General features: G+C 40.7%; 1 protein-coding gene across 3 annotated transcripts; it reads left to right on the top strand.

The window, feature by feature from the left end:
• The first annotated feature begins 249 nt into the window (after positions 1-249).
• Positions 250-14,461, top strand: LOC144092499 (poly(ADP-ribose) glycohydrolase). 3 transcript variants are annotated; one of them, XM_077625340.1, is made up of 17 exons: positions 250-664; positions 833-937; positions 1,049-1,467; positions 1,610-1,726; positions 1,892-1,978; positions 2,131-2,205; positions 5,460-5,552; positions 5,963-6,117; positions 7,636-7,715; positions 7,806-7,866; positions 7,942-8,017; positions 8,877-9,024; positions 10,448-10,526; positions 10,792-10,900; positions 12,178-12,283; positions 13,563-13,691; positions 14,232-14,461. In XM_077625340.1, exons 2-17 carry the CDS (start codon positions 898-900, stop codon positions 14,357-14,359), a joined length of 1,902 nt encoding a protein of 633 aa, XP_077481466.1. In that variant the 5' UTR covers positions 250-664; positions 833-897; the 3' UTR covers positions 14,360-14,461. The 3 variants fall into 3 exon arrangements, with proteins under 3 accessions (XP_077481466.1, XP_077481464.1, XP_077481465.1); XM_077625339.1 differs by having other exon boundaries at positions 251-664; positions 833-1,195; positions 1,283-1,467; XM_077625338.1 differs by having other exon boundaries at positions 833-1,467.
• Positions 14,462-14,593: the final 132 nt, after the last annotated feature.

The raw sequence follows: 14,593 nt of genomic DNA, 5'->3' as shown, positions 1-14,593 counted from the left end.
TTTTATTTTAAAATATAGATAATTATATTTGTATCCACCTGTTTGCATTTAAAGCAACAGTGTACAATTATTTAAACATAAAAAATTCCGGAGTAATAAGGGGGTTGTTCAAAACCTTATTTTATTAAAATTGATTTAAATTAGTATTTCCCATTCAGATAGTCATCTTAATATTGTTAAAAATCCAGGCGGAATGATTTAATATACATATCATATTCGGAAAAGGATTTCTTAACTATCGCGAGAACGACCGATAGATGGCATCATGCAAAACGGAAGTCTTACAGTTTGAAGTCCAAAACACGGAGTAGTATTGTGTTGAACAGTTTTCGTTTACGTTCGGCTTTTTCATTACATTTCTTTTTTTAATCGAAAATTCCGAGTGTTTTCCAATAATTAGTGGTGATTCGTCTATATTCCTCTCCAATCGTTCAGAACGTGTGTTGTTTTTAAGCTACTTAATAGCCAGCGATGATTAGCACACCTGACATGAGTGCTTGATTTCATCCATCCCACCAGCAAAATGTTTTAAATTCTACTAACTCTTATAACAATACCGATCCGAAATATCTGTGTTGCTAATAACGGGATAATTAAAGTTTGATAGTTTTTTTCGCTGGATTTTTGCTGAAAACAAAGCAACAGGCAGTCGTGAAATGGCATTGTGAGTATAAACGCCTGAATTGTTTTTCTCTACGTATTTTATTTAGTCTCTTACGATGTTCATATATTTTGTAGTGCTGTGTTTCCATCATCAAAAAACTAACTAACTATTCATTCCTATTTTTATATTAACTACCCATGTATTACAAAACATTGTTTTCTGCCCCAGGTTCACCGTAATGTATCCCGAACAGCAATAATGGGATATTAGAACGAGACGAGGACATCTGTAAGATGAATTCGAGGACAAAGGCAGACATGGATGGCTTGCGAGGTGTCAAGACAAAAAGTTCCCAACAAAAGATTGCCTCTAAGCAGAAACGGACCATCAACACTCTGGAAAGATGGTTACTGAAGCCTAACACATCTGAATTGATGCTTGCAGATGGACCTCAATGTCCCTCAAATCACTCCCCGGACGGTCAACACGCTGTTTCGGACTCCGACGACGACGACACGCAACCTTCGATATCCCAAAACTTGGACTGTGACGCCCTGTCAATCCATTCTGGAAGTCATGACAGGCTTCACGGTAGCAGTTTAGAGAGTCTTGATGTGGCGTCAAGTTCCATCGGCCCAAGGTGCTTCAGCAGAACCAGGATAACAGACTTCTTTTCAGGGGCTTCGGCCACGTGTTCGATTCTACGCAAGACCGAAAAGGGTTGCAAAGGACGGGGCGCGGAGGAGGAAAAGGACGCCATCTGCCTCGGGACGCCGATCTGCGAGCTGAGAAGGATGCCCCAATGCGGCAAAACACTTCCTCCGCTCAAGAACGTTCCTGGTCTTCACACCGTGATGATAAGGGTCCGAGATGCTAATCAGCACTTTACTCACAAAAAGTTTGGGATATGAATATCTCAAACTTTTTATGTGTGGAGTGTAAAATCTTCATTGTTTTTGGATTTGGGTTTGTTCTTACATGGTTTGTTTTCACTTTGGCTCACAGACAGATCTCATTAAGCACGCAACGGTTCCGTATCCTTCCACATTTGAAGATACGTGGGATGATGTCCATGTCAAAATGCCCTTTTCCAGGAAGAATTTATTCCCAGTTCAAGATCAGGTAATGGAATGTTAGTTGGATGTATTTTTTTGGAGCGCTTGGTTGTTGTTGAAGTGGAACCTAACAGTTTTGACAGTCAAGCAAAATGGTTTCACACACCAATATATTTATTACTATACAGTGCTAATAATATTTACACCACTAACTCATCTTATCATTTCGCAGGAATCACAAGAATTTCAAAACAAAAGTCGTTGGGACTTGATTCAGCAGTCTTTGACGAAAAGAATTTGCTGCACCGACGAGTTGCAGGCCAGTATTTTTGTCATTACAACAGTGCGCCTTTAGATGGCGTTCATATTCCATAAAATGAAAGTTTATGGACAATCAGCCCCAAAATGTTCATGAATGAGAGGCATGCTTTGGATGGTAAAAAAAAATCTCTTCTTTTTTATGTCTGACAGAAAGCAATATTAAAATACTGCGCATCTTCTGCAAAGAAGTGGGACTTTACTGCACTGCATTTGTACTGCACCAAGGTAAATAATACAGTATTTTGACAACGTTGTCATGTGTAGCTCTTGTCATTCGTTCATTCATTAGGAACATTAAATTGTCCAAAACTAAGTTTAATTCTCTACAACCTAAAAATTTGTGTACAGGTCCAAATGGTTTTATTCAATTGAATTGAATGCTTTTATTGTCATTATACATGTATAATGAGAGTTAAAGCTTCACCACAAAGTGCAGAAATAACAACAAGAAACATATGCACAAATAAATAATCAAACAATAACAATAAGCAAAAATAAATCAATAAATAAGTAATAAATCATATATAAATAAGTAGTCAACAACATGACGAATGAGTAATGAATAATCAATAAAAAAACAATAAATAAGTAATAAATAAGTAGTCAACATAATAAATCAGTAGTAGTCAACATAGATAAGTTGTCAACATGAATAAGTGGTCACATAAATAAGTAGACTAAAGTTAAATGCATATATTTTTCTCTTTTTTAATATCAATGGTACCCGCACAGAATGTTTACTATGTCATTGCGTGTAAAAAACAGTAAAGGCTACTTCAACTGTCTGGTTGAGGAGGTGGCGGGAATATATTTATTCCATTTCTCCAGTCAGAGGCTACACGATTGGTGGAAATCTACCTCGAGCTTGTAAACATGAGAAATCTTAAACAGTGTTATTTTCTCTCGGCCGTTCACTTAAACGCTGCCTTCTACGGCATGGAAAATATATCACGCTGTAATACAAGTAAAATATGTGGCTTTTTTTTTCCTTCTCCATTTGGAAGCGGTGATGAAAAATGTGTTGCTGTCAATCTGGAAAGGTGAAAAAAAAAACATAATGGATTTTGCACGCAGAGAATGTTGCCGCCCTTCTCCAGCAAAGTGGCTGCGTGGAGCAATAATTTAATCTCTTTCCCAAAAGGTCACATTTGGTAACTTGTCAGGAAGGAAAATGGCTGACATTAGCAAACGCTTTATCCCGCCCCTTTTTTAGTGTCGAATCCATCAGGCGTCACTGAATCACGTCAGGACGCTGGTTAAAAACCTCAGATGTTGACAGCCTTTCAACTAAACAAAATATGGTTATATTTCTGATTAGTTTTTTTATGGCATCTTGGCTTGATCAGTAAGATTTTATATTGACACTCAACGGCGATGCCTAAAGAAGGCCATGATTAGATTTGGGTTCCATAAATGATTTAATGGCTGTGTCATTTATTTTTCGTCTGACATCTGGAGCTCTTTAGAATGGATATTTATCAAATATTATGATTAACTCTTAATGGGGGCCTTAATCCATTTTGACGATTCAAACACACAAACTTTGCACAAAACCCTCACTAACTTTGAGTTGAGTACGCTTCTCCATTAATATGATTTTTTTCCCAAAGCAAGATGCGTTTGAGTGTCAGTGGGAAGTAGACATGAGTGGCACGGAGTGACGGGCTGGCCGCCTCCCGTGAATATTCATCTGGCCGCGCTCGCACTTGATGCATAACAAAAGCGCTTGACGGACAGTTCCCCCTCGCCCGTATTTACGAGCGGGCCCGTTATTTGCGGAGGCAGCCAAGCAGACTGTTTTACGGCTGGGACCTGTTGGGAATAGAAACAGAAGGCACACTCGCTTGCACACAAATCCTCTGGACGACGTCGTCACTTTACCCGAATCAAGCGACCGCGTAGTTAGTTTAGCTGAGCTTGGCTGGGATTTAAAAGGGCCTCGTTCGTACCCGCGCCTCGTCTAGCCAATTACCGTAATTACTCGAATATAACACGCAGGTTTTTGCAAAATAATTAATTCCAATAGTTGGGGGTGCGTGTTATAATCAAAAACTATTTTTTTTTTTTTTTTTTTTTTTTTTAATTTTTTTTTTTTTTTTTTTTTTTTTTTTTTTTTGTGTCTTGTTACATGGCCCTTAGCCTGGTGCTTTTTCTTGCCAAATAAATTGAATTGAAATTGAATTGAATAAAATAAATTACAAATTTTCGATCGAAAAAAGCATTGTCAAACTCACTTTGACGCACGGATTTTACGTCATCTCGTGAAGCCGAGACCACCACTGCCCCCCTCTAGCCTCGTACCCGTCTCAGTTCACCCTCTCTCAGTTCAGTGTTATAATCAATAACTAAAATAAATTACAAATTTTCGATCGAAAAAAGCATTGTCAAACTCACTTTGACGCACGGATTTTACGTCATCTCGTAAAGCCAATCGGATGATGTGTTGTGGGAGGAAGAGGAAGTGGATGAAGGAAGCGTGGACGTTGATAGGATTCTCAACGAAGAGATGTATGAGAGGACAGACAAAGAGAGAGAGGAACTTTTCATTTGAAGGATTCTAATGAATAAATTTGTTTGAACAAAACAATCGTGAAACGAAGAAAAAAAGGTAAGATTTCTGATTTTCGTCAGCGGGAAATTTTAGGTGCGCACTATATTCGAGTACTGCGTTTTTCCAGATTTTTTTGTCCCAAAGTTATACCTGCGTGTTATTTTCGAGTGCGCGTTATATTCGAGTAATTACGGTACTTTCATTAATCACGTCCTCTGGAGAGCGCCAGCGTTTAGTCGGGCTTCCTTTGCCGGGCCAGGGTCCAAATGGCCCAGGTTCCCTGTCCTGGCAAGTCCTAAACTACGCTGGGACATTTTCATTGAGGCGCCCACCCCAACTCAAATAGCGTTTGGTGACTTGGCTGGGTCTGACCGTACTGATGAGATGGCACCGTGATTGATTTTTTTTTTTTTTTTTTTTTTACATTTATGCTGGTATAAACGTGTCATATTTTTAACAAGACATGTCCTCCCCTGGTTTTGAGCTCAGAATTTAGGAAGCCGTCCGTGTGGGTTTGGTCTGTTTGTGGGAAATTAAAATGGATTTATTTCTAAACGGTCTGATTAGTTGGCTTGATTGGATATGGATCATAAACATGTTCTCGCCATGCAACGAAACATTGACTTTGCATTCTGATTCCAGTTCTTTCCCCAAAGAGCAAATTTGCATCACCATAACCATTAAAAAAGGAGTTTTTTTCCCCCATTTAGAGGTAGTATTAAAAAGTAGAGTACTAATCATGTAAGGACATTTTGTATAACTCTGCTATTTAATAAAAACTGCAATTGAAATGTATTAAAAACCATGGCTTTTGCCAAATCAGACATTTCACTCCAAACTTGCTAATAGTGTTGAATGCAATTTTAGTGGAAATTTCAACAACCGTAGACAGACATTCTTTCTCTTGTTTTCTATCTGTGCGTATAAGGTCCTGGAGCCTGCCGCCGCGGAACATCTGTTTGGCTGCCTGCTTCCAAACCTGGTGCAATTAGCACTGAAGGCCCCCGAGCTGTGCACCAAGGTAAAAGCCATTAAAAATGGCCATGGTTTAGCAAAAAAAGTCTGCGTCCATTCGCCAAAATTTGACCACATATGGAGTGACCAATAATCCAACAGCAGTCGAAACGTGAGTCGAAGGAGCTATTGATCTTTGTGCATCTTTTTCGATTTAAAATGACAAATTAAATTGACATCATTTGGTTACAACCCTGACTGATCAATCTGAATATGTAGCTAATACGGTAATTCCTTCCACCGTGCAATGCTATAATTTCGGCCCTTAATTTAAACTGGAATTGAAGTGGGGAGGACGGGGTCTTTCCAAATCAGTGCCCTGATGCGACATCCTTGAAGATCTGATTTGGCAAATGGACGAAGCAAATGATTTTGACCTTGCTTTGCGGTCACGCCGCTCTGCTCCTTGTTTTGTAGCCCATAGCGCTCCTCAAGAGGGGCGTCAGCCACTCCATCAGCATGTCGCAGGAGCAGGTGGCCTGCCTGCTGGCCAACGCCTTCTTTTGCACCTTCCCGCGACGCAACTCTCGACGCAGCGAGTACGCCAACTACCCGGACATCAACTTCTTTAGGTAACGCTCAAGTAAAGTATGGTGCAAAAATCAATCGGTAGATCGCGGTAGCGATGAACTTTGACGGCATTACGGTGTCATTACCTAAATGGAGGAGATAATTATATTAGCGTAGATTCTGACGGTAAATGTCATTGGCCGTTTGGGAGAAGACAGTGACGGTGGGCAGCTGCATTCCGACTTCATGATCATCAAGTTTTTTGTTTTGTCGGGAAAAGACACAAATGCAAAACTAATTTTTATTTTGTTTTGTTCTTATTTTACGTCATTAGTAAATATCAATCATATCACATGGCTAAAATTTATGATAAAACTTTTTTTATTTGGTGTATAGGTTGTGAAGATGTTATATATATTGACTTTTTTCACCATTTAAGTTTATGGAAATGCTGTTGAATGGTAAAAATAATATTTTTATCATAGCCTCTAAGAATAATGTACTTTTAAAAGCATTTATTAATCAACCTTTATTTGTTCCAGAGATGTTTAACCACTATTAAATTTAACTCAAACTAAAATAAATTAACTGCTCCACTGATAATGTCATCAAAAAGTAGGTTACAAATAAATATTCCTACAAATGCTATTAGCTTTTTAGTGCAATGATTTAAAACAAAAAAAAATCATTGTATTAAGCACCCAGATTGTTCCCCGGGTCATGATATTTCTAGCACTATGGTTATTATTCCATTTTTTTTATGTCCACTGAGCTCAAGTCAGGCATATTAATTGTTTTGCTTTACTTTTTAGTCGCGTTTTCTTCAGGAAATTTCGCTCACTCCGCTTTAGTGCTTCCACTCCATATTATATAATTCCAAATGAATTGTCCTCTCCCGCAAGACCATATTGCTTTCCGTCATCACTTAAAAGCCCGCTCTCACCGGCGACCCCAGTCAAAGACGCTTTACGGTGGCGGCTAGTCGCCGCCGGCTTTCCGTGGAAATACAAAATGGAGACTCCGCTGAATGAGATTGTCCGTCCCCCCGGGGGCTGCCGGAGCATGGAGCTTTTGTCATTTCATTTCCCCCGCCTGGCCAGAAAATGGTTCTAGCTCGCTCAGGAGTGAGATGACATCTTTAATGCGCATTCCAAACTTTGCTACTAGCATCCTTGTGTGTATCGGGCTTGACCTCACGCATGCTCGCTTTAAAAGCCAGGCAGGACCTCCTAATGTATCCCCAAGGATGAAGCCCAAGCTTTTTGTGAGCGTGTCAGAGTGCCACAAAGTGGCACAAGTGATGGCGAGCCCGAGGCCACGCCATTGTGGCCACGGCGGAAGAAGATCCTACGTCATCGGCGTGCCAGTGAAAGGATGAACTCATTCTTCTCAAACACTGAAGCGTGACTGAACTCACGTGGACGCGGGTTCCCATCTTTATCATACTTGGAGATTCACTCAATATTTGGAGTCGTCATGTCGCAAACACTTGATAAATATGAGAAATAATATTGGCTTTAATAGCAATTTATTGTAAAATGTACTGTCATTTGTGTATAAATGGTGCTTTTTGCCCGCAGGCTTTTCGAAGGGTCCTCGTCGTGGAAGACCGAGAAGTTGAAAACTCTGATGTGTTACTTTGAAAGCATTATCGAGCAGAGTAAGGTGTTATTTATAATGATTGTTTTTGTAACAAATTGTCATTACAAATAAGTGTCATGATGCTAAAAGACAAATTTGTTCCCTGCAGAGCCTACTGGTGTGGTGACGTTCACACGAAAAAGCTTGGAATATCCTCCGGATTGGGAAAGGTACTGTTATAAATAACATTTGAATGAGTTTAATATCAGAAATATTTGTGCTTATGCCCTTTTCCTCCATTTTAGCTCCGAAACCCTGCTAACAAAGCTGCACATTGGTTCTGAAGGAACCATTGAAGACGAAGGTTATGGAATGCTTCAGGTAAAATTGAGGCGTAAAATGCGTGTTTAAACGTGGGGCGTCTTCTCAAGAAAATTGGAAATTTAGCGTTCAAATTCTGTATACCTCTGGTGGCAAACATATTTAGTAGACAAAATCATTGAAACATCTCGTTAAGTGAATATGGGCTGGATCTTTACTGGCAAGGATTCTTTCACTCTATTCTATAGCTTTTCAAATTGCTTGCTACTGCTAAAAAAAGGTCTCCGAGAGGGCGAGGCCAGATCGAGGTCGAGGCCTCTGAGCTTCCCACGTCAGCCGCACTTGCTGCTCTCTTGTCAGGATGGCCTGCTTTGCCTTTCACCTTTTGTTCGCCTCCAGTCGCCAATATTTGACAGCTGACGAGCGCTCGCGAGCATCCCCCCGGGAACGCCGCGGCTCGGATTGATAGCCGTTCGGCCGGGGGGTGCGGCGGCGGGTGCCTTGACGGCCCGTCAAAGTAGACTCCGGCGGACTAGCTGGCTGTCCTCAGAGTTGAGTGACCAGTTTGGGGAAATGGGCCCCTTTGTGGCTTCTCTCCAGGAGCTGCGACGGGGGTCCGCGCTCCAATGTGCGGCGGCTGACAGTCTTGAAATTGAGAATCATGAGTGCTTTCTGACTTGTGGCGGAGTGGAAATAAAATAGCCTGCCGCCGGCCCTACTTGAAAGTCTACAAAATATGTCAAATGTGCCACCCAGCAGGGTTTAAAAAAAAAGATATATATATATTTTAATATAGTCTGTTTGTGCTGGTCCTAAAGATGACAAAATTAGAAGCCAATTGGTCCAAAGGGTTACATGAGAAATACACTAAAACAAATGTTTCCTTTTTGTGATGATTCAATTTCCTTTTATGTTGCAGGTGGATTTTGCCAACGCGTTCGTGGGAGGAGGCGTCACGAGCTCGGGTCTCGTTCAAGAGGAAATCCGGTTCCTCATTAACCCAGAGCTTATTGCGTCTCGCCTATTTACTGAAGCGCTAGATCATGACGAATGTCTGATCATCACGGGTAAGTGATCCACACAAACGGACTTCCTATTCGGCATGCTAAGTCAAGATTTTAAAGAGGCAAAACTCAAATATTTAGGTTCTCCTAAGTAACATTTTTTAGTATGCCTCATTTTATCAAGTTGATTTTACCACGTGTTTGTTGTTGATTGTCTGCAGACCGCCCGGGTTAGAGACAGTAGATCCCGCCAGCTTGATTGTTGTGCTGAGTATTTTCCAACTAAGTGTCCATCCGGGTTGAGTGGCGGCGGCCACATAACGAGCAAGGTTCAGGACAAATCGACAACAGTTCCAGACTCGGGGAATCCCAGCACGAGTTCATCAGCCTCCCCCGGGGACTCCACTTCTTCTTTTCTCTCTTTTTATCGGCAACGCATTTCAACCTTGGTAGCGGCTTGATTGCCACCAATCAATGATTTATTTGTTCAAACTGAAGAAAACTATCAAGATGCCAAGCGACACTTCCACTTTTTTTCCACCCCTTTTGCGTCATTGTCATTAAATTGAGTTTAGTTAAGCATTTATGCAGGGGAGAGTATTATACCCTGACTAAGAAGTGGTATTTTTTATTTTTTTAACATCCCAAGTAACAACGTAAGCACAATGAAAGCACGCCATTTGCATCAGGAAGTCACCTTGTAGTTTCTCCTTCTCGCTCTCCCTCTATCTCTCCTCCACTTAACTTAATTACACGAGCCTAGAATTAAATGTATCTGGAAAGACCTGGCCAAGACCTGCTCTGCTAATGGACTCTCTCTCTATCTCTCTCTTCCATCCCATCATTTTTATTAAAGCGCGCCTCGTCTCTCTCTGTCCCTGTTACGGCATCCGAGTCGTAGCTACATCGCGGCCGTGCAGTAAATCATATTACCCCGCCCGTGCGCCAACACTGGACGGAACATAATGGATCTTCCTGCCAAAGTGAAATCTGCAAAAGTGCCCAAGACTAATTGAATTGATTGTTAACGTTCCCGGCGGACTTGATGGCGGTCAAACGTATTTTTAGGTAGCAAGGATTCTCTATTTTAAAGTCTCTTTTTAGATGGTGGCACGCTACAGAAAATATGTAGAATCTGGCATCACTTTTTTGTGGACCACACTGAGGAACTTGTCAGGCCAAATGTGTCCCGTGGGCCTTGAGTTTTTCCTCCCCGATGAACCGTATTTCCAGAGCGAGCCCCCACTGCTAATCACTTGGTTTATTCACTGCATCCCAGCGAGTGCTCTTGACAGCCAGCGGCCTAATGAGCACTAATGACAACTGGCCCCTTATGTTTTAACCATGACCACTTCAGATAGCATTTCTATTTGTCCATCATTTTCTTCACACAGGTGGATATGGGGTTTGTCTCCTAACCTCGACAAAAAAAACACAAGGCCTCAATTAAGACAAGTGCAAACCTTTTTACCATTTTCATTTGCAGGTACACAGCAGTACAGTAAATACACTGGCTACGCACAAACGTACAAATTTGGCGGCTGCCATCACGACACAACTCCAAGGTATTTTACCCAAAGCATTCTCTTGAGGAATATTTATATCGCTGTATTTTTCCAATAAGCATTGTATTGTAAAAAGTAGCATCATTTGGAAAAAGGTATAGTTTCTCATCTACATTAATAATAAAAAAACACATAGTATATCTAAACCAAGGAATTAGTAATTTCCGAATGTGTGCCCCAGTTGTTGCTATATTTCTCTTGAAATGATATGTATGTATTTATTTATTCATTTATTTTAATTATAATGAATTTATGTTTTTTTTAGAGACAGCTGGCAAAGACGATGCACAGAAATCGTTGCGATTGATGCTCTCCCGTTCAGGAACTACGTGGAGCAGTTTCTTCCAACGAGGATTGAACGGGAGCTCAATAAGGTGCTTTTTTGTTCGCTTGTATTTGACTTTTAACTTATGAGCTTATGAATTACTTTTAACTTTTTTTTTCCTGGCGTTCATCTACAGAATAAAACATTTTAATATTTATTCCTGTTTAGCCAGTGCGTTTTCCCTTCAGTAGCTGTCGGTTGATAATTAGTGGCAGATGCGGCTCATGTTTATCGTTCTCAACGTAAATATTTGAGAAGCCTACGCGTGTGTTGTCAACAGATGGGATGAACGTGTGTACCCAACATACCGCAACCTGTCATGTAGCATTATTAGACTGTATTCTGAATGTTCTTTTCTTATAAATGAAAGCTTGAGCAGTATTTCCAGGTAGAGACGTCCAATAAAAGGAAATTAACTTGTTGGGGATGTCAAGTTTGCTGTCAAATGACTCAAGGGGGGTCTTTGACAGCTCTGACAAGCATGTGAGGAATGCAGCAACTTGGATATCAATCCCCTTTTGAAGACTGGTCCGTCTTGATGAATTCCACATCAAGACAGATTTATGACTGGTCTGAGGCCTGTGGGCTGTTCCTGTTGTCTATTGGTTTAAATGTTTAGCGCCACAGCAATTGTGGTGAGGTCAGCCTGCCATGCGGCACGCTTGTTAAATCATTTTCAAAGTATAAAATTCCAGGTGGACTAACTTGTATGCGCTCGTGCGTTGAATCACTTGTCAGGCTCAGCCATGCAGGCAAATAGAATTACTTTTTGGAATTGCTAGTTCCTATATTGAATGTTTCAAAGTGGAATATTCTGGCGAACCCCTCCCAATGAGCAGTAACTGTAAAAAGAACTACCGTATTTTCACGACTATAAGGCGCACTGCATTATAAGGCGCACCCTCAATGAATGACACATTTGAATTTTTTTTCCCATAGCACACTGGATTATAAGGCGCCCTGTCTATTTTGGAGAAAATGTAAGACTTAAGTGCGCCTTATAGTCGTGAAAATACAGTACTTAAAAAAAAATGTAAACTGACTGCTAATTTAAACAGAGAGTGAAGAAACATACAAAAAAAATGCCATCAAATAGTTTTGTTTGATTTTGTGACAAAGTGAAAAACACCTGGTTATAAATGACGTTCAATAAAAAAAACTAAAAAGCAACTAATGTTAAGTATTCAAGTATGTAAATGTAGTATTTTTTTAAGGCTCATCATAGCTTTCATAGTTCAAATCCTGAAAGCGTCATGTCAGGAAAATACTTAACATCTGAAATTGTGTATTGCCTAATTTCACGTCAACCTTTTGTTTTCCACGTAGGCCTTCTGCGGGTTTGCCCGCCCCGGAGAACACGCCGACAACCTCTCGGCGGTGGCCACGGGAAACTGGGGATGCGGGATTTTCGGAGGCGACCCCTGTCTTAAAGGCAAGTCCGCGATCCGGCGTTCTCTCTCTCCCCCCTGATTGTCTTCCCGCATAGAAAGCAATAAACGTCCGGCACTGGAGTGTGGCCATTTGTCTCACGGGAATACATTCATTTACTTAAGCCCCATTCGTCGCCTTCCTCCTATTGATCAACCGACGGAGCTAATACGGATCATTAATAGTGAAATTGATTGCACGGAGCAGTCCATCCATCTGCTAGTTGCTCTTCTTTTTAGCCTCGTGCCTTGAAGAGAGTGGCTGCTGGAAGCTGTTGTTTTGCTGGCGCACCTACTTGGCTGTTTGTTAATTATGCGTGGGGAAGGATCATCTACTGTCTGCCTAATGATAAGCCTCTCAGAGAAATCTTTGTAATTGGGAGAGTTGTTCCCCTCCCAGCTCATTCTTTCTTTCCTGTAATATAATCTAATTCGAGAAAACCAGTATGGTGAAGTGATTTATTTTATTATATATTTCCCTCCCCCAGACAAACACAAATTGTGTACTATTGTGTGACGCTTTCTAAATATGACAATATTGCTGAATAACACTGTCAGCAATAATTTACTTAGAGTTTTTACTGGTGTAAAACTCCCTTGCATCATATTTTGAGGTGTTATTGATTTTAAATAATATGGCTTAGGTCGCATGTGTCAAAGTGGCGGCCCGGGGGCCAAATCTGGCCCGCCGCATCATTTTGTGTGGCCCGGGAAAGTAAATCATGAGTGCCGACTTTCTGTTTTAGGATCACATTAAAATGAAGAGTATAGATGTATATTAAATTTCCTGATTTTCCCCCTTTTAAATCAATAATTGTCATTTTTAATCCATTTTTTTTCTGTGTTTGTAGTTCAAAAATCATTTTGTAAAATCTAAAAATATATAAAAAAGCTAAAATAAACATTGTTTTAGATCTAGAAAAAAATTGAATATTCAGGGCTTTTAATCCATTTCTTTTAATCCATTTATAAAAAAAATCTAAATATTATACCAAAATTGGTCCGGCCCACGTGAAATCAAGTTGACGTTAAAGCGGCCCCCAAACCAACCCTTAGGTACTGACTTTGCGCCGAGGATATTTAAAGACATTGAAAAAATTCACACCAACTTCTCAGTTTGCCATTGAGATGGATACCTTTTATTTTAGTGCTAGCATTCCTTACCAATTTGATAAGACAAGGAATCGGGTTTGGAGATCAGGCAAAACTTGGAGACACGTAGAAACATTTTGCAACATTCTTGTCAAGCTGTAATGCCGACTTTCTTTCTTTTTTGGAACCCAGCGCTGCTCCAGATGCTGGCAGCTGCCGAGGCGGGACGCGATGTGGCTTATTTCACCTTTGGAGACAGCCAGCTTGTGACAGATGTCCACAGCATGCACTCCTTCCTCACACGGAGGCGCATCACTGTCGGTGAGGGGTTATCTTCGGGGTCCCACCTGCACCTTGTTTATTTGTGACTGCCATTTCTTTCCTGGAGAATTTCAGACCTCATAAAAAAAAGAAGATATGGTAATCCTATAGCATGCGATAACACTCCAAAACATGTACATGCTTATTAGAGGTAACTTTTAAAAGCCCTATTGAGTGTTTTGTTACCTCAGCCAATGATAACTCAAGAATGAGTAATGGGATTGTTAACCAACATGTTATAGGAATAGAAAGAAGTGAATAAAATATAGGGCATGGGGTCAAAGGTCACAGGTGGGACAAGGCATTTTTTGCAATAAGTCAAAAAAGAATAAAGGGATTGTTGCCAACCTAGATTTGTTGAAAAGGCAATTCAATTTTGGGTTAATGATGTTAGAGGTCCGAAAAGAAATTCATTTCATAATTAAAAGGAGTGTCCATGATATCAAATGCTTTGAAATTGGCTGCTTAGGCGGTAATGGTCTGCTCTCTTAGAGTCTTCCCCTAATTTGAACTGTTTTTTTGTGCTTTTCTTGGTTGCAGGGGAGGTGTACGACCTGATGATGCAGTATTACAATGACGTATGCAAGACGTGCAGTGTCCAGCAGCCTGACGTCAGCCTCTACTCCTTCATCTACAGACAGGTGGGCTCCTGCTCGTCTGCCCGGTGACTCCCCCCAGACGCCGGCGTATCCCTAGCGGATGGCTCTTCATGTCAGGTGACCCGTGAGTCACGGTGCCTTTGACTCTGCCTTGAAAACACTCGCTTAATAATGTTCTTGTCTACCTTGGACAGTCTGGACACTGTTTATTTCCCTACTAATTTGCCAAAACAGTGTGAGTTTTTCAGCTAAGTTTGCCGTCCATTTCTTTCCATTTCACGTTTCTTTTTAAAAAAAAATTAA

This window comes from Stigmatopora argus, chromosome 18 (genome assembly GCF_051989625.1).
Source record: "Stigmatopora argus isolate UIUO_Sarg chromosome 18, RoL_Sarg_1.0, whole genome shotgun sequence".
In the NCBI taxonomy this organism is placed as follows: domain Eukaryota; kingdom Metazoa; phylum Chordata; class Actinopteri; order Syngnathiformes; family Syngnathidae; genus Stigmatopora; species Stigmatopora argus.
Note: the sequence above shows the minus strand (reverse complement) of the source record. Positions and strands in the feature narration are given on the sequence as shown.

Coding starts and splice junctions, on each gene's coding strand:
- LOC144092499 (XM_077625338.1), top strand. CDS start 898: ATGAATTCGAGGACAAAGGCAGACATGGATGGCTTGCGAGGTGTCAAG. Junction 7,716..7,805: donor TGAAAGCATTATCGAGCAGA/GTAAGGTGTTAT, acceptor TGTTCCCTGCAG/AGCCTACTGGTGTGGTGACG. Junction 10,901..12,177: donor TTGAACGGGAGCTCAATAAG/GTGCTTTTTTGT, acceptor TTTTCCACGTAG/GCCTTCTGCGGGTTTGCCCG.